Here is a 26986-nt window from a genome sequence, read left to right as displayed (position 1 = left end):
AACTGCAAAGAGATCAATAATAGTGATGATGCACCACAGTTACAGAGAATGCCACATATGATTTTGATTGAAACCAATTCAGTCTTGGGACAATGTCAGAAATCTGTTCAGAGTCATTTAAGCATGAAGTTTTGAGAAAGCTGACATGATTTAGGGAGACAGCAATATATTCAGGGACTTGCGAGAAGCAATGGAAATTAGAGATGGGACAGTATGTTGGAGAAGTCTCATGGAGAAATCAAAGTGGATTTCTCGAGGACAATATGGGATTGACAGTTTTGAAAGAGGAAAATAGATTCAGAAGACAGTGAATCATTTACAATATTGACTTAGAGTCATAGAGCTGTACAACACGGAAACAGACCCCGTGGTCCAGTTTGTCCACGTCAACCAGATATCCCAACCCAATCTAGTCACACCTGCCAGCACCTGACCCATATCCTTCCAAACCCTTCCTATTCATATACCCACCCAGATGCCTTTTAAATTTTGCAATTGAAGTAGCCTTCATGTCCTCTGGCAGCTTATTCCCTATACATACCATCCTATGTGTGATAACGTTGCCCCTTAGGTCTCGTTTTATATCTTTCCCCTCTCACCCTAAACCTATGCCCTCTAGTTCTGGACTCCCCCACCTTAGGGGAGAGACTTTGCCTATTTATCCTATCCATGCCCCTCATGATTTTATAAACCTCTATAAGGTCACCCCTCAGTCTCTGACGCTCCAGGGAAAACAGCCCCAGCCTATTCAACCTCTCCCTATAGCTCAAATCCTCCAACCCTGGCAACATCCTTGTAAATCTTTTCTGAACCCTTTCAAGTTTCACAACATGCTTCTGGTAGGAAGGAGACCAAAATTGCACGCAATATTCCAAAAGTGGCCAAGCCAATGTCCTGTACAGCCGCAACATGATCTCCCAACTCCTGTACTCAGTGCTCTGACCAATAAAGGAAAGCATATCAAAACACCTTCCTCACTATCTTTTCTACCTGCGACTCCACTTTCAAGAAGCTATGAACCTGCACTCCAAAGTTTCTTTGTTCAGCAACATAGGACCTTACCATTAAGTCCTGCTAAGATTCGCTTTCCCAAAATGCAGCACCTCACATTTATCTAAATTAAACTCCATCTGCCACTTCTCAGCCCATTGGCCCATCTGATCAAGATCCCGTTGTAATCTGAGGTAACCTTCTTCACTGTCCACTACACCTCCAATTTTGGTGTCATCTGCAAACTAACAAACTATGCTTCTTAAGCTCACATCCAAATCATTTTTATAAATGACAAAAAGTAGTGACCCCAGCACCGATCCTTGTGGCACTCCACTGGTCACAGGCCTCCAGTCTGAAAAATAACCCTCCACCACCACCCTCTGTCTTCTACCTTTGAGCCAGTTCTGTATCCAAAGGACTAGTTCTCCCTGTATTCCGTAGAACTAACCTTACAAACCAGTCTCCTATGGGGAACCTTGTCGAACGCCTTACTGAAGTCCATATAGATCACATCCACCACTCTGCCCTCATCAATCCTCTTTGTTACTTCAAAAAAACTCAGTCAAGTTTGTGAGACATGATTTCCCATGCACAAAGCCATGCTGACTATCCCTAATCAGTCCTTGCCTTTCCAAATACATGTACATCCTGTCCCTCAGGATTCCCTTCAACAACTTGCCCACCACTGACGTCAGACTCACTGGTCTATAGTTCCCTGGCTTGTCCTTACCATCCTCCTTAAACAGTGGCACCACGTTAGCCAACCTCCAGTCTTCTGGCACCTCACCTGTGACTATCGAAGATACAAATATCTCTGCAAGGAACCCAGCAATCACTTCCCTAGTTTCCCACAGAGTTCTAGGATACACCTGATCAGGTTCTGGGGATTTATCCATTTTTATGTGTTTCAAGACATCCAGCACTTCCTCCTCTGTAATATGGTCATTTTTTAAGATGTCACCATCCAGTTCTCTACATTCTATATCTTCCATGTCCTTTTACACCGTAAACACTGATCTAAACTACTCATTAGTATCTCCCCCATCTCCTGTCACTCCACACAAATACCGCCTTGCTGCTTTTTGAGGGGTCCTGTTCTCTCCCTAGTTACCCTTTTGTCCTTAATGTATTTGTAATACCCCTTTGGATTCCCCTTAACTCTATTTGTCAAAGCTATCTCATGACCCCTTTTTGCCTTTCCGATTTCCCTCTTAAGTATACTCCTACTGCCTTTATACTCTTCTAAGGATACATTCAATGCACCTTGCCTATACCTGACATATTCTTCCTTCTTTTTCTTAACCAAACCCTCAATTTCTTTCGTCATCCAGCATTCCCTATACCTACCAGCCTTCCCTTTCACCCTAACAGGAATATACTTTCTCTGGATTCTCGTTATCTCATTTCTGAAGGCTTCGCATTTTCCAGCGATCCCTTTTCCTGCGAACATCTGTATCCAATCAGTGTTTGAAAGTTCTTGCCTAATACCGTCAAAATTAGTCTTTCTCCAATTTAGAACTTCAACTTTTAGATCTGGTCTATCCTTTTCCATCACTATTTTAAATCTAATAGAATTATGGTTGCTGGCCCCAAAGTGCTCCCCCACTGACACCTCAGTCATCTGCCCTGCCTTATTTCCCAAGAGTAGGTCAGGTTTTGCACCTTTTCTAGTAAGTACATCCACATATTGAATCAGAAAATTTTCCTGTACACACTTAACAAATTTCTCTCCATCTAAACCCTTAACACTGTGGCAGTACCAGTCTATGTTTGGAAAGTTAAAATCCCCTACCATAACCACCCTATGATTTTTACAGGTAGCTGAGATCTCCTTACAAATTTGTTTCTCAATTTCCCTCTGACTATTAGGGGGTCTATAATTATCCCAATAACGTGTTCATCCCTTTCTTATTTCTCAGTTCCATCCAAATAACTTCCCTGAATGTATTTCCAGGAATATCTTCCCTCAGTACAGCTGTAATGTGATCCCTTATTAAAAAGGCCACTTCCCCTCCTCTCTTGCCTCCCTTGCTATCTTTTCTATAGCATTTGTATCCTGGAACATTAAGCTGCCAGTCCTGCCCATCCCTGAGCCATGTTTCTGCAATGACTATGATATCCCAGTCCCATGGTCCTAACCATGCCGAGTTCATCTGCCTTCCCTGTTAGGCCTCTTGCATTGAAACAAATGCAGTTTAATTTATTAGTTCTACCTTGTCACTTTCTACCCTGAGGGTTTGACTGGCTTCTCTTCTCAACTGTACCTGTCTCAGATTGATCTCTTTCCTCACTATCTCCTTGGTTCCCACCTCCCCACCTAACTCGTTTAAATCCTCCTGGCAACTCTAACACATCTCCCTGCCAGTATATTAGTCCCCTTCCAATTTAGGTGCAATCCATCCTTCTTGTACAGGTCACTTCTACCCCAAAAGAGATTCCAATGATCCAAAAATATGAATCCTTCTCCCATACAGCAGCTCCTCAGCCAAGCATTCATCTGCTCTATCCTCCTAATCCTGCCCTCACTAGCTCGTAGCACCGGGAGTAATCCAGATATGACTACTCTCGAGGACCTCCTTCGTACTGACGCAATCACTTATCCATGTTTCCTGATTCGCTGTTCAGATGAATGTTTGTAATTGCCCAGAGAGGCAGATTCTACTTTCACATTCAACCATCAGATTCATGCTAATGCAAGTACTAATCTCTCTTTTTAGCTTCTCTTCAGAGAAAATGATGCTTTGTCATTTTGCTTTGTTTTGAAATCATCAGAAATCCTGTTGTGGCATTTTCATAATCTGCCAGTAATTAAAAAAGTATAGGTCTTACTGCTATGTGATTAAGAACAAAGCATCCCATATTTTGCAGTCAGTTAATTCTGTTTGTAGTGTTTTCTCTAAAGTAATGTAGGAAATGCAATAAGCATTTTTTGCACGTGAAGCTCCCATAAGAACAGATGTGATAATTAGACAGTCTTTTTTTTATGATTGAAGTTAAATGTTGGCCAGTTCACAAGCTGATTCCACAATTCCAAAATTCTGATTCTGAATCTTTTATGTCCATGTGCAAGAGTAGATGGAGCTTTGGTTTGATGTTTAATCCAAATTATGGGACTGCACTGTGCAGAAATCTCATACTGCATTGTGGTCTTACCTGATTGTTGTGCTCAAGTTCCAGAGTGGGATTTGAATCCTCAATATTGTAACTCAGAGGCAAGAATGCTACCAACAAAGCTGTAACTGAGACATATTCTAACTCTTGTTACATGGATTTATTGTGATTTGTTATTTGTTTTGCATAAAGTAGTTCTGGTTCTTGGCTCCTTAAATGTATCTAATTTTTGTCCAAGCATGGATATATGGGATGAACTCCACAGGTGAGGTGATCATATTAAGACAATGTTTCACAGAGTTTGGCAGCAATAACTTCTAACAAAACCAGAATCAGTGGGAACCAGAGGGAAAACTCTCAGCTGGTTGGAATCATAACCATCTTCCTTTGTTCTAGGTGTAATTGTTGGCGACCAATCATTAAGACCCAGAATATCACTGTAGAGGTTCTGGAGTCACTGCAGATATTTATCAGGGCAGGTATTTTCAAAACGGGTGGTTCAGGAATGCTATTACCTACCTCCAGAGCAGGTGGGAAAAAAACTTTGGCCTTCTGGCTCAGAGATAGAGACACTGTCACAGTTCCACAAGAACCCTAGTTCCTCAGGGTAGATACTTTCTCGTCAAACTAATCAGAAATGTTATCGCACCCCTCTGGAACAAGTGGAACTTGAACCTGGACCTCCTGGTTCTGAGATAAAGATACTACCACTATACCACAAGAACCCTCATTCTTCATGGCAGTGTTCTGGCCCTAACCATCTCCAACTGGTCATCAGTATCCTTTCCTAGATCAGAATTGGGAATGTATGTTGAAGGTAGCACAGTGTTCAATCATGCCACTTGTCCAATACTAAAGCAGCTCATTTTTGACAAAGTTCCACATGATGGACTGGTTAGTAAAGTTAAATCATATGCAATCCAGGGGCAGCTAGCCAAATGATTATAAAATTGGCTTGAAGGTAGACGACAGAAGGTGGTTGTAGAGGGTTGTTTCTTGGACTAGAGACCTGTGACTAATAGTTTGCTGCAAGGATCAGTGTTGGGTCCACTGCTTTTAGTCATTTTTATTTGTGATTTGGATGTGAATATAGGAGCAATGCTTAGTAACTTTACAGATGACCCCAAAGTTAGTGGTGCAATGGACAGTGAGCAAGGCTCTCAATCTCAGAGTACATTAGCACCTTGTTCAGATGGGTCAATGGAGTTTAATTATATAAATGTGAGGTGTTGCATTTTGGTAAGGCCAGCCAGACCAGAACTTATACAGTTAATGGGAGGGCCGTGAGGAGTGTTGCCAGACAAAGAGATCTGGGGGTGCAGGTGCATATTTCCTTGAAAGTAGAGTCACAGGTAGACAGGGTAGTGAAGAAGGTGTTCCGTACACTTGCCTTCATTGGTCAGTGTGTTTAATATATGAGTTGGGATATCCTGTTGAGACTGTACAGGACATTGATGGGACTACTTCTGGAATACTGCATTCATTTTGGGCCTTCCTGTTCAAGGAAAGATGGTGGTAACTTTAAAAAAGTTCAGAACTGAGTTTCAGGGATGTTCCCGGGATTGGAGGGTTTAAACTAAAGGAAGAAGCTGAATCGGCAAATGAGACCAGGTCAGTTTAGGATATCTGGTCGGCATGGACAGTTTCGACCGAGGGATCTGTTTCTGTGCTGTATAACTTTGTGACTCTGTGTCCATATGGCTAATTGGAGGCCAGCAGCTTCTAAGTCCTGATGTCAACTTGTTCTGGCCGACACTTCTGGGGATCCAGTCTTGGCTAATGCAAATGTGGTGCTGCAGGCAGAGGGGGAACTGTACTTGTCAGAGGCAATGGCTTCTACAACTACTCCAGAGCCTGTAATCCATACTTCTGCCTCAGGTTGGCACAATTAGAAGCCCCAGACCCTCGTCAATAAGTCTCCATGACTTACTTCTAATCAGGAATCTAGACACTTTTCTCACCCATAGGGAGGCAGGAGATCAGAGGTATGACCAGTTGATACCCTTAAATGACCATGAATTGACCATATAAATGCCTTAATTGGCAGTGGGTCAAAAAGCTTGTCCATGAACCTCATTTCGCAAAACTTAATTTGTAACCGGGCGAGGAAATTATTTGTTTCCAGTTCCAACTTTCTCACCTCTTTGTTTTTTCTTCTGCCAACTTCCTTGCAACCTCCAGGAAGGGGAACATCATGCACAATGATTCAGATCTTGAATTCTGTTCAGTACTTACGAATAAAATTTAATGCTGCTGCCTGCCCCACCCCCATAGACCTCTTGGGCACATATAAACTTATAAAATTTGAACAGAAGTAAACCATTTGGTTCCTTGTCTTTGATTGCAGTTTGGTAAGATAATTGCTAATCTGATTGTGGCCTTGACTTTGCTTTCCTGTCTACTGTTACTAGTAGAGTTCCACAGGGATCAGTGCTGGGGCCACAGTCATTTACAACATATATTAGTGATTTTGATGAGCAAGGTGAATGTACTGTTGGCAAGTCTGTGCATGACAGAATAGTGGAAGTGATGAGGATGACGCAAGAAATCTGCAGAGGGATACAGACAATTGAAGTGAGTGGACGAAAAGCTTGGCAGTTGGAATGCAATGTGGCAAAATGTGAGGTTGTGCATTTTGGCAGGAAGAATAGTGGAGCTGAATTTTATTTAAGTACAGAAAGACTGCTGAAAGCTGCAGCACCAAGGGATTTGGGAATCTTTGTACTTAAATCACAAAACGTTAGCATCCATGTTCAGCAGGTAATGGTTCCTGATTAAGAGCTTATGCATGAAACGTCAACTCTCCTGCTCTTCAGATACTGCCTGACCAGCTGTGCTTTTCCAGCACCACACTTTTTGACTCTGATCTCCAACATCTGCAGTCCTCACTTTCTCTCAACAGGTAATGGGGAAGGCAAAAGGATGTTCACCTTTTGTAATAAAGGAAATGGCGTATAAAACTAAAGAAATCTTGCTAAAACTGTTCAAGTTTCTAGTCAGACCGCAGCTAGAATATTGATTGATTTATTGTTGTCATATGTACCAAGATACAGTGAAAGGTGTTGTTTATGTGCTATGTAGGAAGATTGTACCATGCAAAGTGCATCAATGTAGCAAAACAGAGTGCAGAATACAGTGTTACAGCCACAAAGAAGGTCCAGAGAGAGATCAGAATTAACATTTCAGGGGTCCATTCAAAAGCCTGGTAACAGCAGGGAAGAAGCTGTTTTTAAATCTATTCAAACATGTCTTCAAAGCAGAGATTGATAAATTCTTGATCGTGCAAGGAATTAAGGGCTACGGGAAGAGTGCAGGTTAGTGGAGTTGAAATGCCCATCAGCCATGATTAAATGACGGAGTAGACTCGATGGGCTGAGTGGCCTTACTTCCACTCCTAAGTCTTATGGTCTTATTTATGTGGTTTGCCCGACAGAAGAGTATGAAAGAGAGTATAACTGGGATTGGACAGGTCTTTGATTATGTTGTTGCTTCCTTGAGACACCAGGAAGTGTAGTCAGACAAATGTATAAATGAAGACTGTGAACAGCTTGGTCCTTTTACCTAAAGAAAGATGTACTATGATTAGAGACAGTCCCGAGAAGGTTCACTAGGTTGATTCTGGGGATGGAGGGATTTTCTTCTGAGAAGATATTGATCAAGTTAGGCTTGTACTCATTGGAGCTTAGAAGATTGAGAGGGAACCTTATTGAAACATAAAACTCTTAGGAGCTTTGACAGGGTACATGTAGAAAGATTGTTTCTTCGTGTAGGAGAGTCTATAACCAGGGGAAATAATCTGAGTCACAGGTCACCTGTTTAAGGTGAGGAAGAATGTTTTCTCTCAGCACATCGTGAATCTGTTGAATTCTTTACTTGAGAGGGCTGTCAAGGCTAGGTCATAGTGTATATTCAAGATTGAGATAGACTTTTAATTGATAATGGATTCAGAGTTGATGGGGAGAGAAGACAGAAAAGTGAAGTTGAGGGTTCAGACTGTGATCTTGTTGAACGATGGAGCAGGTGATCTGGGCATATATTTTTAAGGTAAGAATAGAAAGATTTTAAAAAGACATTGAGGCAGTTTTTTTATTTACAGAGTGCTTCATGTGTGGAATGAATTTCAAGAGGATACAGTTATGGATGGGTACATGAATAAGAAATATTTGGAGGGATATGGGCCAAGTGCATGCAGGTACAACTAGTTTAGTTTGGGATTATAGTTAGCAAGGTTTGATTGAACTGAAGGGTCTGTTTCCATGCTGTATGTCTCTGACTCTATGACTCAATGACCCACTTTGCACTTACATCTTAAGGTGTACTCCCTATACCCTTTGACTCCTTGTCAATAAAGAGTCCCTATGACTTGGACCTAAAAAATTCAATAACTGGGCGGCACGGTGGCACAGTGGTTAGCATTGCTGCCTCACAGCGCCAGGGACCTGGGTTCAATTCCAGCCTCGGGCCACTGTCTATGTGGAGTTTGCACATTCTCCCCATGTCTGCGTGGACTTCCTCCAGGTGCTCTGGTTTCCTCCCACCATCCAAAAATATGCAGGTTAAGGCAAATTAGCCATGCTAAATTGCCCATAGTTGACGTTCATTAGTCAGGGTAAATGTAGGGGAATGGGTCTGGGTATGTTACTCTTCGGGGGATCAGTGTGGACTTGCTGGGCTGAAGGGCGTGTTTCCACACTGTAGGTAATCTAATCTAAACTAATCAAACTCTGCATCCATTAGCCTCTGGAAAAGAAAATTCCACTGATTAACACCCCTCTGCGAGAGAAGAAACGTTGTTCATCTTCCCTTAAATCAGAAACAATTTACTTTTTAACTTGGATCAAATCTGAAAGGGAAACATCGTCTCAGCATCTACCCTATCAAGTCCCCTCAGGATCTTGTGTTTCAATAAGATTAAAAGATCTCATTGAGATCTCATCTCATCACAGGTACAGCCATACCTGAGTTTTGCGAGCATTTCCCATGCTGTTTTTATGAATCATGTTTCTGACCCAACTCCAGTCTTAAAGGTGGTGAACATAATTGAATCAGTGGTCAAGAGTAAATTCAGATTACCTGCATTTTAATCGTTTTTCAGAGTGGAGTTAGAAAGGGAAAATCATCTTTTTGTTTGTAATATCCTGAGAGGTCTATACAAGGCCCAAAAGCATGTTGTACCTTGGCAATTAAAACACATTTGATAAATTTGCCATGAAAGACTCTTTAAACTAAATGACTACAGTTCCAGGTTAAAACTTTGGAATAGGTAATAAATTAGCCATTGGGTAAGAAACAGTGTTGCAGCAATAAAGCTAGAAGGCAAAGAAGTGCTGAGTGAGGTCTTTCAGCAAGGTGTTTAGAAACCATATTATTTCTGATTTACACTACAGTTACATTCGAAGATTCAAAGTAAGCATGTAAACGCAAAACAATACATGAAGCAACTAAAGTGGAAAGGACAGTTTAGGATCTACAAAATGAATTCAAGTATGTTAAATTGCAAGATTATGACTAATTAACGTGCATTACAGGTTAGAGTCAAAAATAGACAAGATTACATCAAGATTACAAATGGAAAAGTTGAAAATCATTTATGAATTTTAATAAGCACATTTTTAATGTGTCCAATCACTGAAACACCAGCCATTGTCGCAAATGCATTATTGCATCATATAGATAAAATAGTAAAAATTAACTTCAAAAAAGTATAATTCTTAAATAGCAAAATAGTAGAGTGGTAGCTTAATTTCAAGAGAGAAAAAAAAACACATGGCTTGATTCCAGTGTGTTTAGAAGATTTCCATGGGAAATTTCATATTGAGTTAAGCATCAAGGCTGGGAACTAGTTCGTCTCATTAGCACCAAACCAATTCTCGTAAATTCATGTAAACTTTTGAGGATTAAAAATTAATTCATGACTGATGAAGTCCATATTATGCAAGGCCTTTGGAACTGTCAAGAATATCCTTGTCATGACATCATAGTAGAGGAGAGGCCAAGGCCTAGTGGTATTATCCCTGGACTGTTAATCCAGAAACCTAGTAATGGTCTGGAGACCTGGCTTCATGTCCTTCCATGGCAGCTAGTGGGATTTGAATTTAACAAAACTAAATATGGAATTAAGAGTCATAGAGTCATAGAATCATTGAGATGTACAGCATGGAAACAGACCCTTCGGTCCAACCTGTCCATGCCGACCAGATATCCAAACCCAATCTAGTCCCACCTGCCAGCACCCGGCCAATAACCCTCCAAACCCTTCCTATTCATATACCCATCCACATGCCTCTTAAATGTTGCAATTGTACCAGCCTCCACCACATCCTCTGGCAGCTCATTCCATACAAGTACCACCCTCTGCGTGAAAAGGTTGCCCCTTAGGTCTCTTTTATATCTTGCCGCTCTCATCCTAAACCGATGTCCTCTAGTTCTGGACTCCCGGACCCCAGGGAAGAGACTTTGTCTATTTATCCGATCCATGCCCCTTATAATTTTGTAAACCTCTATAAGGTCACCCCTCAGCCTCTGACGCTCCAAGGAAAACAACCCAAGCCTGTTCAGCCTGTCCCTATAGCTCAAATCCTCCAACCCTGGTAACATCCTTGAAAATCCTTTCTGAACCCTTTGAAGTTTCACAACATGCTTCCGATGGAAAGGAGACCAGAATTTCATGCAATATTCCAACAGTGGCCTAACCAATATCCTGTACAGCCACAACATGACGTCCCAACTGCTGTACTCAATACTCTGACCAATAAAGGAAAGCATACCAAATACCTTCTTCGCTATCCTATCTACCTGCGACTCCACTTTCAAGGAGCTATGAACCTGCACTCCAAGGTCTCTTTGTTCAGCAACACTCCCTAGGGCCTTACCATTAAGTGTGTAAGTTCTGCTAAGATTTACTTTCCCAAAATGCAGCACCTCGCATTTATCTGAATTAAACTCCATCTGCGACTTCTCAGCCCATTGGCCCATCTGGTCCAGATCCTGTTGTAATCTGAGGTAACTCTGTTTGCTGTCCACTACACCTCCAATTTTGGTGTCATCTGCAAACTTACTAACTGTACCTCTTATGTTCGTATCCAAATCATTTATGTAAATGACAAAAAGTAGAGGGCCCAGCACCGATCCTTGTGGCACTCCACTGGTCACAGGCCTCCAGTCTGAAAAACAACCCTCCATCCCCACCCTCTGACTTCTACCTTTGAGCCAGTTCTGTATCCAAATGGCTAGTTCTCCCTCTATTCCATGAGATCTAACCTTGCTAATCAGTCTCCCATGGGGAACCTTGTCGAACGTCTTACTGCAATCCATATAGATCACATCTACTGCTCTGCCCTGATCAATCTTCTTTGTTACTTCTTCAAAAAACTCAATCAAGTTTGTGAGACATGATTTCCCACGCACAAAGCCATGTTGACTATCCCTAATCAGTCCTTGCCTTTTCAAATACATGTACATCCTGTTCCTCAGGATTCCCTCCAACAACTTGCCCCACCACTGAGGTCTGGCTCACCTCCAGTCTTCCTGCACCTCACCTGTGACTATCGATGATCCAAATATCTCAGCAAGAGGCCCAGTAGTCACTTCTCTAGCTTCCCACAGAGTTCTCGGGTACACCTGATCAGATCCTGGGGATTTATTCACCTATAACCGTTTCAGGACATCCACCACTTCCTTCTCTGTAATCTGGGCATTTTGCAAGATGTCACCATCTATTTCCCTACAGTCTATTTCTTCCATATCCTTTTCTACAGTAAATACTGATGCAAAATATTCATTTAGTATCTCCCCCATTTTCTGTGGCTCCACACAAACGTTGCCTTGCTGATCTTTGAGGGGCCATATTCTCTCCCTAGTTACCCTTTTGTCCTTAATATATTTGTAAAACCCCTTTGGATTGTCCTTAATTCTATTTGCCAAAGCTATCTCATGTCTCCTTTTTTGCCCTCCTGATTTCCCTCTTCAGTATGCTCCTACTTCCTTTATACTCTTTTAAGGATTCACTCGATCTATCCTGTCTATACCTGACATATGCTTCCTTCTTTTTCTTAACCAAACCCTTAATTTCTTTAGTCATCCAGCATTCCCTATACCTACCAGCCTTCCCTTTCACCCTGACAGGAATATACTTTCTCTGGATTCCGGTTATCTCATTTCTGAAGGCTTCCCATTTTCCAAACGTCCCTTTACCTGCGAACATCTGCCTCCAATCAGCTTTCGAAAGTTCTTGTCTAATACCGTCAAAATTGGCCTTTCTCCAATTTAGAGCTTCAACTTTTAGATCTGGTCTATACTTTTCCATCACTAATTTAAAATGAATAGAATTATGGTTGCTGGCCCCAAAGTGCTCCCCCGCTGACACCTCAGTCACCTGCCCTGCCTTATTTCCCAAGAGTAGGTCAGGTTTTGCACCTTCTCTAGTAGGTACATCCACATACTGAATCAGAAAATTGTCTTGTACGCACTTAAGAAATTCCTCTCCATCTAAACCTTTAACACTATGGCAGTCCCAGTCGATGTTTGGAAAGTTAAAATCCCCTACTATAACTACCCTATTTCAGCTGATATCTGAGATCTCTTTACAAGTTTGTTTCTCAGTTTCCCTCTGACTATTAGGGGGTCTTTAATACAATCCCAATAAGGTGATCATCCCTTTCATATTTCTCAGTTCCACCCAAATAATGTCCCTGAATGTATTTCTGGCAATATCCTCCCTCAGCACAGCTGTAATGCTATCCCTTATCAAAAATGCCACTCCCCCTCCTCTCTTGCCTCCCTTTCTATCCTTCCTGTAGCATTTGTATCCTGGAACATTAAGCTGCCAGTCCTGCCCATCCCTGAGCCATGTTTCTGTAATTGCTATGATATCCCGGTCCCATGTTCCTAACCATGCCCCATCAAGTGATTATTATAAAATTATTGGGTGGCACGGTGGCACAGTGGTTAGCACTGCTGCCTCACAGCGCCAGAGACCCAGGTTCAATTCCCGCCTCAGGCGACTGACTGTGTGGAGTTTGCACATTCTCCCCGTGTCTGCGTGGGTTTCCTCCGGGTGCTCCGGTTTCCTCCCACAGTCCAAAGATGTGCAGGTCAGGTGAATTGGCCATGCTAAATTGCCCGTAGAGTTAGGTAAGGGGTAGATGTAGATGTAGATGTAAAAAGTGGGCGGCACGGTGGCACAGTGGTTAGCACTGCTACCTCACAGCGCCAGAGATCCGGGTTCAATTCCCGCCTCAGGCGACTTTCTGTGTGGAGTTTGCACGTTCTCCCCGTGTCTGCGTGGGTTTCCTCCGGGTACTCCAGTTTCCTCCCACACTCCAAAGATGTGCTGGTCAGGTGAATTGGCCATGCTAAATTGCCCGTAGTGTTAGGTAAGGGGTAGATGTAGGGGTATGGGTGGGTTGCGCTTCGGCGGGTGCGGTGTGGACTTGTTAGGCCGAAGGGCCTGTTTCCATCTAATCTAATCTATTGTCAGTTGTTGGAAAAACCAATCTAATTCACTAATACCCTTGAGGGAAGAAAAGTGCCATCCTCACCTGGTCTGGCCGCCTTTGATTTTAGACCCTCTGGTTGACTCTTAACTACCCTCTGGGCCATAATTGCTGGCCGAGCCAGTGATGCCCACATCGTGTGATTGAGCTAATTAAAAACCTGTCATGGCAGATGCAAATCTCAAAGACAGATGTTAATAGGTTATGTCATGTATTCCTCAGATTTGCCAGCGTTGACTTCTCAGATTCTCATTCTACTGATGCCACTCTGCGGAAATATATCACTTATGTAATCGACAACTTGAATTTAAATGGAATACTTGAATTGCTGTTAATCCTATTTGCACAATACTGAGCCATACTTGTCATAGTTTACTATGATGAGTCACTGATTTTATTTTATACATTTGTGGGACATGAGCAACACTGGCTGGCATCACCAGTTCCTCTTGAGGAGGTGGTGGTGAACTTCCTTGAACTGCTGAAGTCCACATGGTATAAGCTGGTCCACAAAGCCCTTCGGGGGAATTCCAGAATTTTGACCCAGCGAAAATGATGGAACAGCAATGTATTTCCAAGTCGAGATGGTCAATGAGTTGGAGGAAAATTTGCAGGTGGTGATGTTCCCCTGTATCTGCCACTAGTATCCTTCCAGCTCAAAGTCCTCATGAGTTTCGAAGATGCTGTCCAAGGAACTTTGGTGAATTTCTGCAGTGCATCTTGTAGGTCGTACACACTGCTGCTACTGAGAATCTGTGGTGGAGGGAGGGGATGCTTGTGGATGTGTTGTCAGTCAAGCGGGCTGTTTTGGCCTGGATGGTGTCAAGATTGAGTGTTGTTGGAGCTGCACCCATCGAGGCAAGTGGGGAATATTCCATCACGCTTCTGACTTGTGCCTTGTTTTAAATGATGGACGGGCTTTGGATATTCCCCGCCTCTGACCTGTTCTTGTAGCTACTGAGTTTATGTGGCAAGTCCAGTTGACTTTCTGGTCAATGATAAACCCCAGCAAGAATGTTGGTGGTGAGTGAGTCAGCGATGGTGATTGAAGATGATCATTTTCTGGCATTTGTGTGGCACAGATGTTACTTGCCACTTGTCACCCTAAGCCTGGATATTGTCCAGATCTTGTTGCATTTGAACATGAACTGCTTCAGTATCAGGAATCATAAATGGTGCTGAACATTGTGCAATCGTTGGCAAACATCCCCACTTCTGACCTTGTGATGGAGGGAAGGTCATTGATGAAGCAGCTGACGATGATTTTAGCTTAGAACACAACCCTGAGCAACATCTGCAGAGATGTCCTAGAGCTGAAGTGACTGACTGACCTCCAACAATCACATCCATTTTCCTTTGTACCAAGTATGACTCCAATCAGAAGAGAGTTTGCCCCCAATGCCCATTGATTCCAGTTTTGCTAGAGTTCTTTGATGCCACACTTAGTCAAATGTGTCTTCGATGTCAAGTGCTGTCACTCTTATTTCACCTCTGGAATTCAGCTCTTTTGTCCATGTTTGAGCCAGGCTGTAGTAAGGCCAGGAGTTGAATGGCCCTGGCAGAACCAAAACTGGGCATCACCGAGCAAGTTATTGCTGCGCAGGTGCTGATTAACAACACTATTGATGATAACTTAATCACTACTGATGATTGAGAGGAGACTGATGGGGCAGGACATACATGGGCAATTTTCCATGTTATCAGATGCAAGAGTTGTAACTATACAATTTAAATCTGTGTAAGTAACTGAAACTAAACCACAAGAAGACATTAAAGTAAAGCAGAGTATATTTACTTAGAAACTACACTGTCACTATTGTGTCTTTATCAATATCTTAAATAATTTTCTTATAAATTTATTTTAAAATTCCTTGTAAGGGAAAGACTTGAAAAAAAATCTATTTTTTACGCAGTTTGAAGATGTATTTTCCAATATAACCAAATTTGTGATGTGTTTTGTAATTATTCATCTTTATTTTTAAATTAACATGTCTAACATGTCCCCCTCTGTCTCCTTCTATCTGCCCCCTTCTCAAATGTGTCCACACTTGAACTCAGTTTTTCCAATCTAATATTTTTCAAATGGTTCTGGAGTATAAAATTAAAAGATCTGATTATTGATGGATGTTGATCAGAATCTGTGTAAATATTTCGGATAAAATTAAGGACTATGGGACAACTTGATATAAAAGCAAAGTGCGCAGTCATAATCATTCTGGCTGGCATAATATGGTCCTCAATTCCTGCTCAATGGTCCAACAATTATTGAGATACCGTGGGAAACCAAATAATAAGTCTCATCATCATCATCTTCCAATGTTATGGCATTTTTATGTCTCGCTTTATCACAGTGTTTAAAGTCACGATGCATTTTATTCATTTATTTGTGGGATGTGGGCATTGCTGGCTGGTCCAGCATTTACTCCACATCCCTATTTGCAGATGTCTTTTTTTAAATGCAAATTTCAAGTTCAATTCATAAGATTTTTTTAAATCTAAAACTATAGATCGTCTTAGACAAGTGGAGAACTTTGCATTTGCCTTGATATCATGTATTTGGAATGATTTTTGTATATATCAATTGAAATCTGTTCTTTTTGTTTTGAAGGGTCTACTGATGTTGTTGCAGAATTTACCTACAATCCACTGGGGTAATGAAGAAGTTGGCCTTCTCCTTGCAGAAGCGTACAGGCTTAAGTACATGTTTGCAGATGCACCTAATCACTACAGACGATAAGTGGTTAGAAGAAGTGTTGAGAGCTGAATTTAAACTCTTTTCAGTCTTTCAAGTCAGGTGGCCATCAGCTGTACTGACTGAGGCAGCAAATGGTCCAACTACTTTGGAAGTAGTTTCTAATTACTTGAAGCTTTTCTTAAGCTATTATTGTAATATACTAAATTGAAAGTGGACTGAGAGCTCCCTCAGTTTGCTCTTCATGGAGCCTTGCTAAATCTTTGATACTAGGTTATATATAATTCTTAGAAAAAAATTTAAAAGGAATTATATTGTATGTTTCTGTATAATAGTTAAAATGTGTGTCCTTAATTTGAACTACTGTGAGCTTATACTTAGGAAGTTGCTTAAGTGTTTGGATATAGTGTGCATAAGAGAGACTGGTTAAATTTTCCTCATTTTTCAACATAACTGGCATCCAATTTCTTGTAGTAGATGATGCATTCACAATATTTTTAATTGTGCCTCTTTTCTAAAAAAAAAAGTCCTCGAATTTTATTTTAGAGTTGCTGTGTATTATTTGATGTTAACTTCGGCTGTTTTGGTGGGGTATGTTTATTTAAAAGTATTTTCATTTCGACAAAGTATCTTTTTTTTAATAAGCAATAAAATGATTCATTTTTTAATGTAGAATTTGAGAAATTTGGAAAAATCTAACTATCTTTATAACTTTTTTAAAAGATTTGTGTTATGAGCACTAATGCTTTGTTTGAAAGGCCAATTATTAATGCCAATAATATAGATTCCAAACTAAAGCCATTCAAGATTAAAATATGTTTCTCAGGTATAGGTATTTCCTTTTGGTTTGTGTGCCTTTTGACCAATTCTTTACGTAAAGTTGAGAAACCATTGTGATACTTAAGTTTGAAATTGTTTTAGCAAGAGTTGATGGCATTTCTGAAGAGGTCTCTTTTGCTTGCTGAAAGAAACCTTGGTATGAGTTCTAGTGATTAAGAAATTATTCCTATAATTAAAATATAGAAATGTATATATTTTTAAATATATATGAGACCTGAGAAGCAGATTTTTTCCATTGATGGCCAATAATTAAATGAATAGGGTTATATCTCTGATTCTTTCCTCCCTTATTGGTTGAGATCCAAATATTCCAAAAGTGGTGCAGATAATTTAGAGTTGTTAACCTGGCTGGGAAACAGCTTGCCCTGCATCCAGCAATGACTGATATCATTCCCAAATTGCCTACCCTTTCCAAGCATTCCCATGTGATGAGGAGAAGTTGTGAGAAAAGTAGATCTGAGATGTCAACCAAATGCAATCTAACAGAATAACAGAACAATAGAGAGGGGCTGAACAGTATATTCTTAATTCTATATGTTAGGGTATCAATGTAAAGAGAAAGCAGAATAACGGAGTTGAGATATGCACCAGCCATGGCCTTACAGATATGGCAGAACAGACTTGAATGGCTGAACAACCTGCTGTTTTTCCTTTGTTCAGAAACCACGACTACTTACACTCCACTGATGGGAGCTGTATTGCTTGAAAGTTAAGTAGTATCATTATTCTCAGAGCCAGGCTGGTTACCGTCTACCATGTGCCATCTCTAACTCATAATGTACTCAATATCCTAAGTGCACATTCTGAGGAATCATGCTTGGAACCTAATCTAGTAATTCCAAGATTGAGAGTATTTCTTCTGTTAAACTCCTAGTCAACTTTATTGTATTGAATGTGTAATCTTTTATCATTTTTGGTCATGTCAGAAACGAAAACGTAACTATTGTTTACTTCTACACTGAACTTGCAGTATCTTCTGTCATTGATTAGTGTGGTTCCTTAAAGGTTGTTATGCAAATATGTTGTCAGAAAGAAAGCAATTGCAAAGAAAATGTAGATGAATGATATAGGGTTCAGCAATCCACAAATAGATTTTACTATATGTTTAAAACTGTCAATAATTTCTTTTTATTTCATTTTTAACTTATTTTCTGAAATGTCAAATTTGTTTTAATTGTATGTTCCTTTTTATGTAAAGGGACAATAATTGGAAACTACTCTGCTGTGGTTTTTATGTGTCTGTTTCACTTTGGAAATGTTAAAGAATGTGTATGGTAGCTTTTACATAGAATTACAATCAAACCTCTGTATTAACTTCCTGTGTTCCAAAAAGAAGAGTGAATGTGTAAATTACTTTCTGGACAGTTAGGCAGGCAAATGCATGGTTTAATGGATCAATATTCCTAACACTTGGTTCTGCTTCTGTTTAGATAATGTCTTGCAAATGGTTGCATCCTAATCAAAGTCAAGCACATGGGCATCCAAGCACAATCACTTTATTTGATTAAGTCTAAAAGATAGCAAGTATATCTTCCCCTTTGTTATAATGTAGCTTTCCTTGCTAATTCTAGTTGCTGTTGATCTTGAAGTTGATTTTCCACTAAAAGGAGGGCCAAAATTGGAAAGGATCATGGAGTCATACAGTATGGGAATAGACCCTTTGGTACAATGAGTCCACATTCCTAAGCTAAACTGGTGCCATTTATCTGCATTTGGCTCATTTCCCTCAAACCTTTCCCATTCATGTACTTATCCAAATGTCTTTTAGATATTGTAACTGTACCTGCATCCACCACCTCTTCCACACATGACCAACTAACTCTCTGTGCTTAAAAAAAGTTACTGCTCATGTCCTTTTTCAAAACTTCCTCCTCTCACCTTAAAAATGTGCCTCCTAGTTTTGAACTCCACCACCTTAGGGAAACAATCTTTACTATTCACCTTATCTATGACCTTCATGATTATATAAACCTCTCTAAGTCACCTTTAACCTCCTAAGTTCCAGTGAAAAGAGTCCCAGCCTATCCAGCCCATTTTTACTACTCAAACTCTCCATCCCAAGCAATATCCTAGTAAAGCTTTTTTGAACCCTTTCCAATTTAATAATGTCCTTCCTGTGACAGGGCAACCAGAACTGCACACAGTACTCCAGAAGAGACCTCATCGATGTCCTGTACAACCTAAACGTGATGTCCCAATTCTGTTACTCAAAAGTCTAAGCAATAAAGGCAAGTGTGCTAAATGCCTTTTTAACCACCCTGTCTATCTGTGATACAAATATCAATGAATTATGTACCTGAACCCCTCTGTCTCTCTGTTCGTCAACACCACCCAGGTTTCTATCATTAATTGTGTAAGTCCTGCTCTTGTGTGTTTTACCAAAATGCAGTACTTCGCAATTATCCAAATTAAACTCCTTAGCCCATTGACTCAGTTCATCAAGATCTCTTTATTATCTTAGATAACCTTCTTCACTGTCAACTATAGGACCAATTTTGCTGTCATCCATAAACTTACTAACCATGTCTCCTATATTCACGTGTACATTGTTTATATAAATGACAAACATAAGTAGGCCCGTACTGATCTCTGTGGAACCTGAAAAACAAACATTCACCACCACCCTGTTTCCTATAGTCAAGCCAATTTTGTATCCATTGGCAAGCTCACTCTGAATCCCATGTGATCTAACTTAACCAATTAGTATACCATGCAGAACTTTGACAAAGGCTTTACTAAAATTTGTATAACAATGTCTACCAATCTGCCCTCATCAATCTTTTTGGTTATTTCCTCAAAACACCCAATCACGTTTGTGAGACATGACTTCCCTCTCACAAAACCATGCTGACTGTACCTAATCAGTCAATACCTCTCCAAATGCATGTAAATCCTATCTTTCAGACTCACCTCCAATAACTTACCCTCCACCAATATCAGGCTCACAGTCTATAGTTTCCAAGCTTCTCCTTACAGCCTTTCTTAAAGAAAGGCAGAACGTTCGCCACCCTCCAGTCCTCAGGCACCTCACCTGTGCTGATAGATGATACAAATATTTCTGCTGGGGTCCCTGTAATATTTTCCCGAACTTCCCATAACATTGTGAGATACACTTGATCAGGTCCCAAAGATGTATCCACCTTTATGTTTTCTAAGAACTTCACCACTTCTCTTCTGTAATATGAACTGCTTTCAAAAGATTAATATTTATTTCCCGAAGTTCTCTTGCCTCAGTTTCTTTATGCACATATAAAAACTGATATGAAATATTCATTTAGTATCTCTCCCATTACCAGAGTTTCAATGCATAGATGACTTCGTTAATCTTTGTTCTCTCTCTAGTTGTTCTTTTGCCTTTAATGTACTTTAGAATATCTTAAGATCATCCTTAACCTTATCTGCCAACACTATCTCTTATCCCCTCTTTTCCCTCCTGATTTCCCTCTTAAGAATGCCCCAACACTCTTTATACTCTTCAAGAGATTCATTTGATCCCAGTTGCCTATATCTAATATATGATCCCTTCCTTATCTTTACTAGAACAATATCTTTGTTCATTCATTGTTCCATACTGATACCAGCCTTATTCTTTATGCTAATGCCTCTGAACTCTCATTATCTCACTTTTGAAAACCTCTCACTTTGTCAGTTGTCCCTTTACCTGCAAACAGCCTACTCCAATCAACCTTTGAAAGTTCTTGTCTCATTCCATTAAAATTTGCCTTACTCCAACTTTAACTTTTATAGAAGACTTAACCTTTTCCATAACAATTTTAAAGCTAATACAATTATTAGTGTTCCCCTATTAACACTTCAGTCATTGTCCCTAAATTATTTCCCAAAAGAAGGTCAAGTTTTGTTCCTGATCTAGTAGGTATGTTTACATATTGATAACGAAAATTTTCTTGAAAACATGTAACAAATTCCTCACCATCCGAACCTTAAACATTATGGCAGTCCCAATCAATGGTTGGAAATTTAAAATCTCCTGCTCTTACATCCCTATTATTCTTTCATATATCCAAGATCTCTCTACATATTTGCTTCTCACTTTCTTTCTGACTAATTGGGGCCTGTTGTACAATCTTATCAATGTGATTATCCCTTTCTTATTTCTGATTTCTACCCATATAATTTCACTGGATGATACCTCAGAAATATCCTCTCTAATTACAGTAGTAATGTTTTCCTCAATCAGAAACGCCACTCCCACTCCTATCTTGCCTTCCATTTCATCCTTCTTATTGCATCTAAAACCCTGAACATTGAGCTGCCAGTCCTGTCCTTCTCTCAGCTAAGTTTCTGTAATGCCTATGATGTCCCAGTCCCATGTTCCCAACTATGTCCTGAGTTCTTCATCTTACCTGTAAGATACTTGCGTTCAAATAAATGCAGTTTAATTCTTCAGCATTGTCTTGTTCTCCGACTTGCTCTAGTCTGCCTTTTCTAATTAACTTGATCTTTAACATCCTCATCTGTCTTTCTATTTTTACTATATCTTTGGAAACCTCCACCCCCCCAGCTCCCCTCTCTACTAGTTTAAGGGCTCCCAAAATAGAACTAGCAAATCTCCCTGCCAGGATATTAGTCCTGTTCCCAATCAGATGAAGCTCATCCCTTTCGATCATGTCTTTTCTGCCCCAGAAGAATCCCAATGATTCAAAAGTCTGAATCTTTGCACGTTGCACCATCTCTTCAGCCACTGATTTATCTGTCTGATCTTTTTATTCCTACTGATTTATCTGTCTGATCTTTTTATTCCTACCTTTTGAGGTTCTACTTTTTCACGTTCTACCTAACCCCTTATTTTTACTATGAATAGCCTTAACACTGTCCCTAACAATGTTGTTCCTACCAATATATACAATAACTGGCTTCTCACTGTCCCCTTTGACAATATGCTTCAACCACTCTAAGCTACCCTTTATGATTGATTATGTAACATATTGACAAAAATTGGGAACTGATTGCTTGGCTATGATGCTAACTAAGGAATGGTTTGTAATGCTAGGAAGCTTTAAGCACTTTTTTTAAACTGGCAAATGTGCACACTGGTATAGTGGACAAATAATCTCACTCCCATGTGAAAAATGAGACTTATTTGATCAGAATTACTATCCTTTACATGATGCTGGCATAGGAGAAAATGAGGACTGCCGATGCTGGAGATCAGAGCTGAAAAATGTGTTGCTGGAAAAGCGCAGCAGGTCAGGCAGCATCCAAGGAGCAGGAGAAACGACGTTTTAGGCATAAGCCCTTCTGCAGGAATGAGGAAGATATGCCAAGCAGGCTAAGATAAAATGTAGGGAGGAGGGACTTGAGGGAGGGGCGTTGGGAATGTGATAGATGGAAGGAGGTTAAGGTGAGGGTGATAGGCCGGAGAGGGGGTGGGGGCGGGGGCAGAGAGGTCGGGAAGAAGATTGCAGGTCAAGAAGGCAGTGCTGAGTCTGAGGGCCTCCTCTACATTGGGGATACAGGCTGCCTACTTGCTGACTGTTTCAGAGAACACCTCTGGGACACACGCACCAACCAACCCAACCGCCCCGTGGCTGAACACTTTAACTCTCCCTCCCACTCCGCCAAGGACATGCAGGTCCTTGGCCTCCTCCATCGCCAGACCATGGCAACACGACGCCTGGAGGAAGAGCGCCTCATCTTCCACCTAGGAACCCTCCAACCACACGGAAGAATGTAGATTTCTCCAGCTTCCTAATTTCCCCTCCCCCCACCTTATCTCAGTCCCAACCCTCGGACTCAGCATCGCCTTTTTGACCTGCAATCTTCTTCCCGACCTCTCTGCCCCCACCCCCTCTCCGGCCTATCACCCTCACCTTAACCTCCTTCCACCTATTGTATTCCCAACGCCCCTCCCCCAAGTCCCTCCTCCCTACCTTTTATCTTAGCCTGCTTGGCACACCTTCCTCATTCCTGAAGGAAGGGCTTATGCCCGAAATGTCGACTCTCCTGCTCCTTGGATGCTGCCTGACCTGCTGCGCTTTTCCAGCAACACATGATGCTGGCATAATGGTGCAAATGATTTCACTCCCATGTGAATAATGAGGCTTATTTGATCAAATTGCTCTCCTTTACATGATGCTTAACCACATATTGTTGGATGAAGCTGGAATCCTTATCAGGAAGCAGAAGAAGCTAAGCTATTTCAGCTATTACATATTGGAGAATTGCTATTTATATGATGAAAATGTGATCGGACGCAACGTGCAGTGAACTTGTGCGCCTTTACTAACTGTTCTGAACTGTACAGATGCAGTAGTATTTTGGCCACAATTGTGTGCCATCTCACGTTGTAAATATTAGGACAATGTCTATGACTCTGGAATGCTTACAGCTATGCCATCTGAAGCCAGAGAGATGTTGTTGCATGGATTTCAACAGTATCTTTAGACCTTTAGAATTCAAGTGAACAATAACTGTGACACTCCACCTTTTCACTGTGTGATGTTTTAACATGAAATGCACTATCAAAAAGACATGATTTGTTGTCACTCCTATGTGCAATAAATCCAAAAGATACAAAGTTTCTGCATTGTGTAGTAGCTGTTATAGACTTGTTTAGCTGATTACATGATGCAAGATATTCCATTAAAGTAGTTTATTAAAGACTGGAACCATGTGATCTCTCAAACACATTTGTACAACAGTGAAGAGATTAATATATTAGCCCTTTGGATGATACTGTCTCTGAAATATGCCAAATTATTTTCAAACCATGTTTTTTTTAATGCTTCTGTAGACAGTGCTAATATGAGGCTTTAAAAAATTAAATTCCTGCTCTACATCAATCAGTTGTCTTTGATTATTATTCATCTGTATAGCTCATCATGCACCTGAATTTCTGTAATGTTCTTCCGAGGTTTCCACTAGGAATGCAAGATAACTGAATAGAAGTTGCTGTTTCTTGCTTTCTCGCTCTAGGAGAATTAATTATTGAATTTAATTTCATCCCACAAGCCTGTTATCTTCAAATTAGCTCTAAGTCATCACTAGTGCAAACAAGCTTCAAACAGATTTTAGGCAGCCCTGATCTGCCCTGTGTTCCAAATGTAAATTCCCACCTTGCCAAAATAGTTGATAGTTACATGAATGCTGCTATCTAGATATGCATATAAATAAATATTGTTATGATCCCCAGTGGAGACCGATGATTTTTAAAGAGATTAATTTCAAAGCAACCTATGAAAATGACCCAAGGATGAGATGTCACATTTTAAGACCCTTACTGTAGCAAACTAAAATCAGGTATATGGAACATTACTTAAAAATACCAATACAGCAAACTGAAGCAAAAGTGCTTTTGCATTGACTAGCTAATGGAGTCAGGATATATCTTTGAGCCAATTTGGCTTCGCCACACTGCAGATATGTCACATTACGCTAACAATGTTACCACAGTCTGCCAACAAATTTATTTCGCTCTGTTGTACTTGGTTTTAACTTCCAGTGTTCTTCAGAAATCATTCAGCCGTAGTCTGAGTGCCCAAATATGACTTTAGCAACAAGGCCCACCTGGGAAGCTCCTTGTTCCTTAAGCCTCCAAGTCCAGTTTGTTCTCTTACTTTCAAGCAAACCATTTTTTTTTAACAAACATGCTACTTCTACAAAGTATCTATCTTGTTCTGTGCCTGTGTCTTTCTAAAGAAGATGTACTTTCATTGTAAGAAAGATGTGAAAACTGTCTCTTGGTTTCTATTTGTTTTGCCCCCATGGCAAACCAAGCTATGAAGGCCTGTCTCCAACCAGTGATGGTTGTAGTCTAACCTCACCATTTCTCTTTTCGGAACCTTTCATTTTGTCTTAAGTAAAAGAAAGCATTTAAAAACATAATTATCTTATAAAGTCCACCATTCATAATATTCATATTAACAAGTTTGTATATCACAAGTGTGTGAGTACTTTTTAAAAATGAACTATTGTGTTGCCCTGGGGTGGTGCAATGGAAATCCAGCCTCACTAGTCCCAGAATCATCACAAAAATTAAACATATTAAAAAGTACACAAGGTTTCCCAATGTATCTGATTTTCAGGCCCAGGTAGATAGGAAGCATACACAAGGTTTCTGTACTTAATAGGAATTACTATTTATTCCATGTAATTGGACTCTAACTACAGGTGTAAATTGTCAGCCTGTAGCACCTCTTGTTAAAACTCTAATCCCCTTATAAACTCACCCTTTCTCTCTTTCTCATACAAACAAGGTAAAATAAGTTATAATCAGAGGGGAAAACTGGAAAGGTAGTTCATGTGTCTTTGTTCCCAAGTTCTGTTGTTGAGGTGATCCTAATGATTCTCCTTCTGGCCAGCTTCAGTCATCTTTCTCCAAATGTTTCCACTGGTTGGTGAGATACACAAGGTTCATTTTCAACTGATAAATCAGAGACTGTTTATAAGTCACAGCTTGCAACAACTATTACAGGAAAAATAAACTGGTTTTCTTCAGGCTAAGAGTGAGTTTTGACTGTAGAGAACAGAGACCACTTCTGCGCCATGGAAGAACTTAGTACCTTTCTCATGCTTTCTCAGTCTAACTTGTCAGTCGAACTATTGAGTTACTTAAAAGCTGATTTCACGGTTGTTGACAGGCAATAAAGGTCTGTGTCGTTGATAACTGGTCACTAGTCCATAGGCCAATTGACGACTTCTTGGCAAAATCTTCATCTGCACATCCCTTCAGCTCCAAATTGTCTGGAACTCGAACTTCAATTGTTGCGTGTTCAAACGGTTATTGACAGGATGCCTGAGTCATCCACACATCGGGGAGACAGGATGCCAACCCGTGGAACGTTTCAGACAACACCTTTGGGACACAGGCACCAAAAAAAACCCCACTGCCCTGTGGCCGATCACCTCAACTCCCCCTCCCACTCTGCCAAGAGCACGTGAGTCCTGGGCCACCACCAACAAATTCAAGCCACTCGACGACTGGAGAAAGAACACCTCATCTTCCAGCTTGGGACCCTCCAACCACACGGCATCAACCAAAACTTCACCAGTTTCCTCATCTTCCCTCCCCCCACCTCATCCAGATCCAACCCTCCAACTCAGCACCACCCTCTTGAACTGTCCTCTCTGTCCATCTGCTCCACCCTAAATATGGATTTAACTAAAACGATCAAGAGGAACTGGTTGGAATTGATTTGGAAAAGACAGCTAGCCGGGAATGCAGTAAAGCAGCAATGGCAGGAGTCTCTGAGGGCAATTCGGGAGGCACATCTAGTTACCTTTACTCAACTGTAATATCATTATACCTGATTCCAGCTTCTCCCTTTCAAACTGCAAGTGAATTCTATCATATTATGGTCACTATCCCCTAGGCGTTCCCTCACCTTAAGCTCCCCAATCAGTCTGCCTCATTTCAGATCACCAATTCATCCCAAAGAAGAAGGGACGTACAAAGAGGAGGACAAGGTGTCATGGTTTACAAGGGTAATCAGGGACAACATAAAAACAAAATAACAAATATACAGTGTGATGAAGGTGAGTGGGAAGTCTTTAAAAACCAGCAGTGCATAACTTTAAAAAAAAGCAATAAGGAAGGAGAGAAGATCAAATCTGAGAATAAGCTAGCCGATAATGTTAGAGAAAATTGGAATATTCTTTTTAAATATATAAAAGATAAGAGAGAGGCAAGAGTGGACATTGGACCACTGGAAAATAAGGCTGGAGAGGTAGTAATGGAGAACAAATGGCAGAAGAACAGAGTCGTATTTTACTTCAGCTTTCATAGTGGAAGACATCTGCCACATACCAGAATTTCAAGAAAATCAGGGCAGAGGTCAGTGCAGTGGCCATCATTAAGGGGAAGGTGCTGTGTAAGGTGAAAGGTCTGAAGGTGGAT

General features: G+C 40.7%; 1 protein-coding gene across 2 annotated transcripts in view; it reads left to right on the top strand.

Moving 5' to 3' along the window:
* The window catches only part of LOC140467301 (TBC1 domain family member 22B-like), a 309619-nt gene extending 287254 nt beyond the window's left edge, over positions 1-22365 (top strand). For both annotated transcript variants that reach the window (XM_072563569.1, XM_072563570.1), the window contains exon 13: positions 16207-22365. In XM_072563569.1, coding sequence (XP_072419670.1) covers positions 16207-16335 — 129 coding nt within the window. In that variant the 3' untranslated portion in view covers positions 16336-22365. The remainder of the gene's footprint in view (positions 1-16206) is intronic.
* Positions 22366-26986: the final 4621 nt, after the last annotated feature.

Source organism: Chiloscyllium punctatum, chromosome 45 (genome assembly GCF_047496795.1).
Source record: "Chiloscyllium punctatum isolate Juve2018m chromosome 45, sChiPun1.3, whole genome shotgun sequence".
NCBI lineage: Eukaryota > Metazoa > Chordata > Chondrichthyes > Orectolobiformes > Hemiscylliidae > Chiloscyllium > Chiloscyllium punctatum.
The sequence above is the reverse complement of the archived record's forward strand: the minus strand, read 5'-3'. Positions and strand labels throughout refer to the sequence as shown.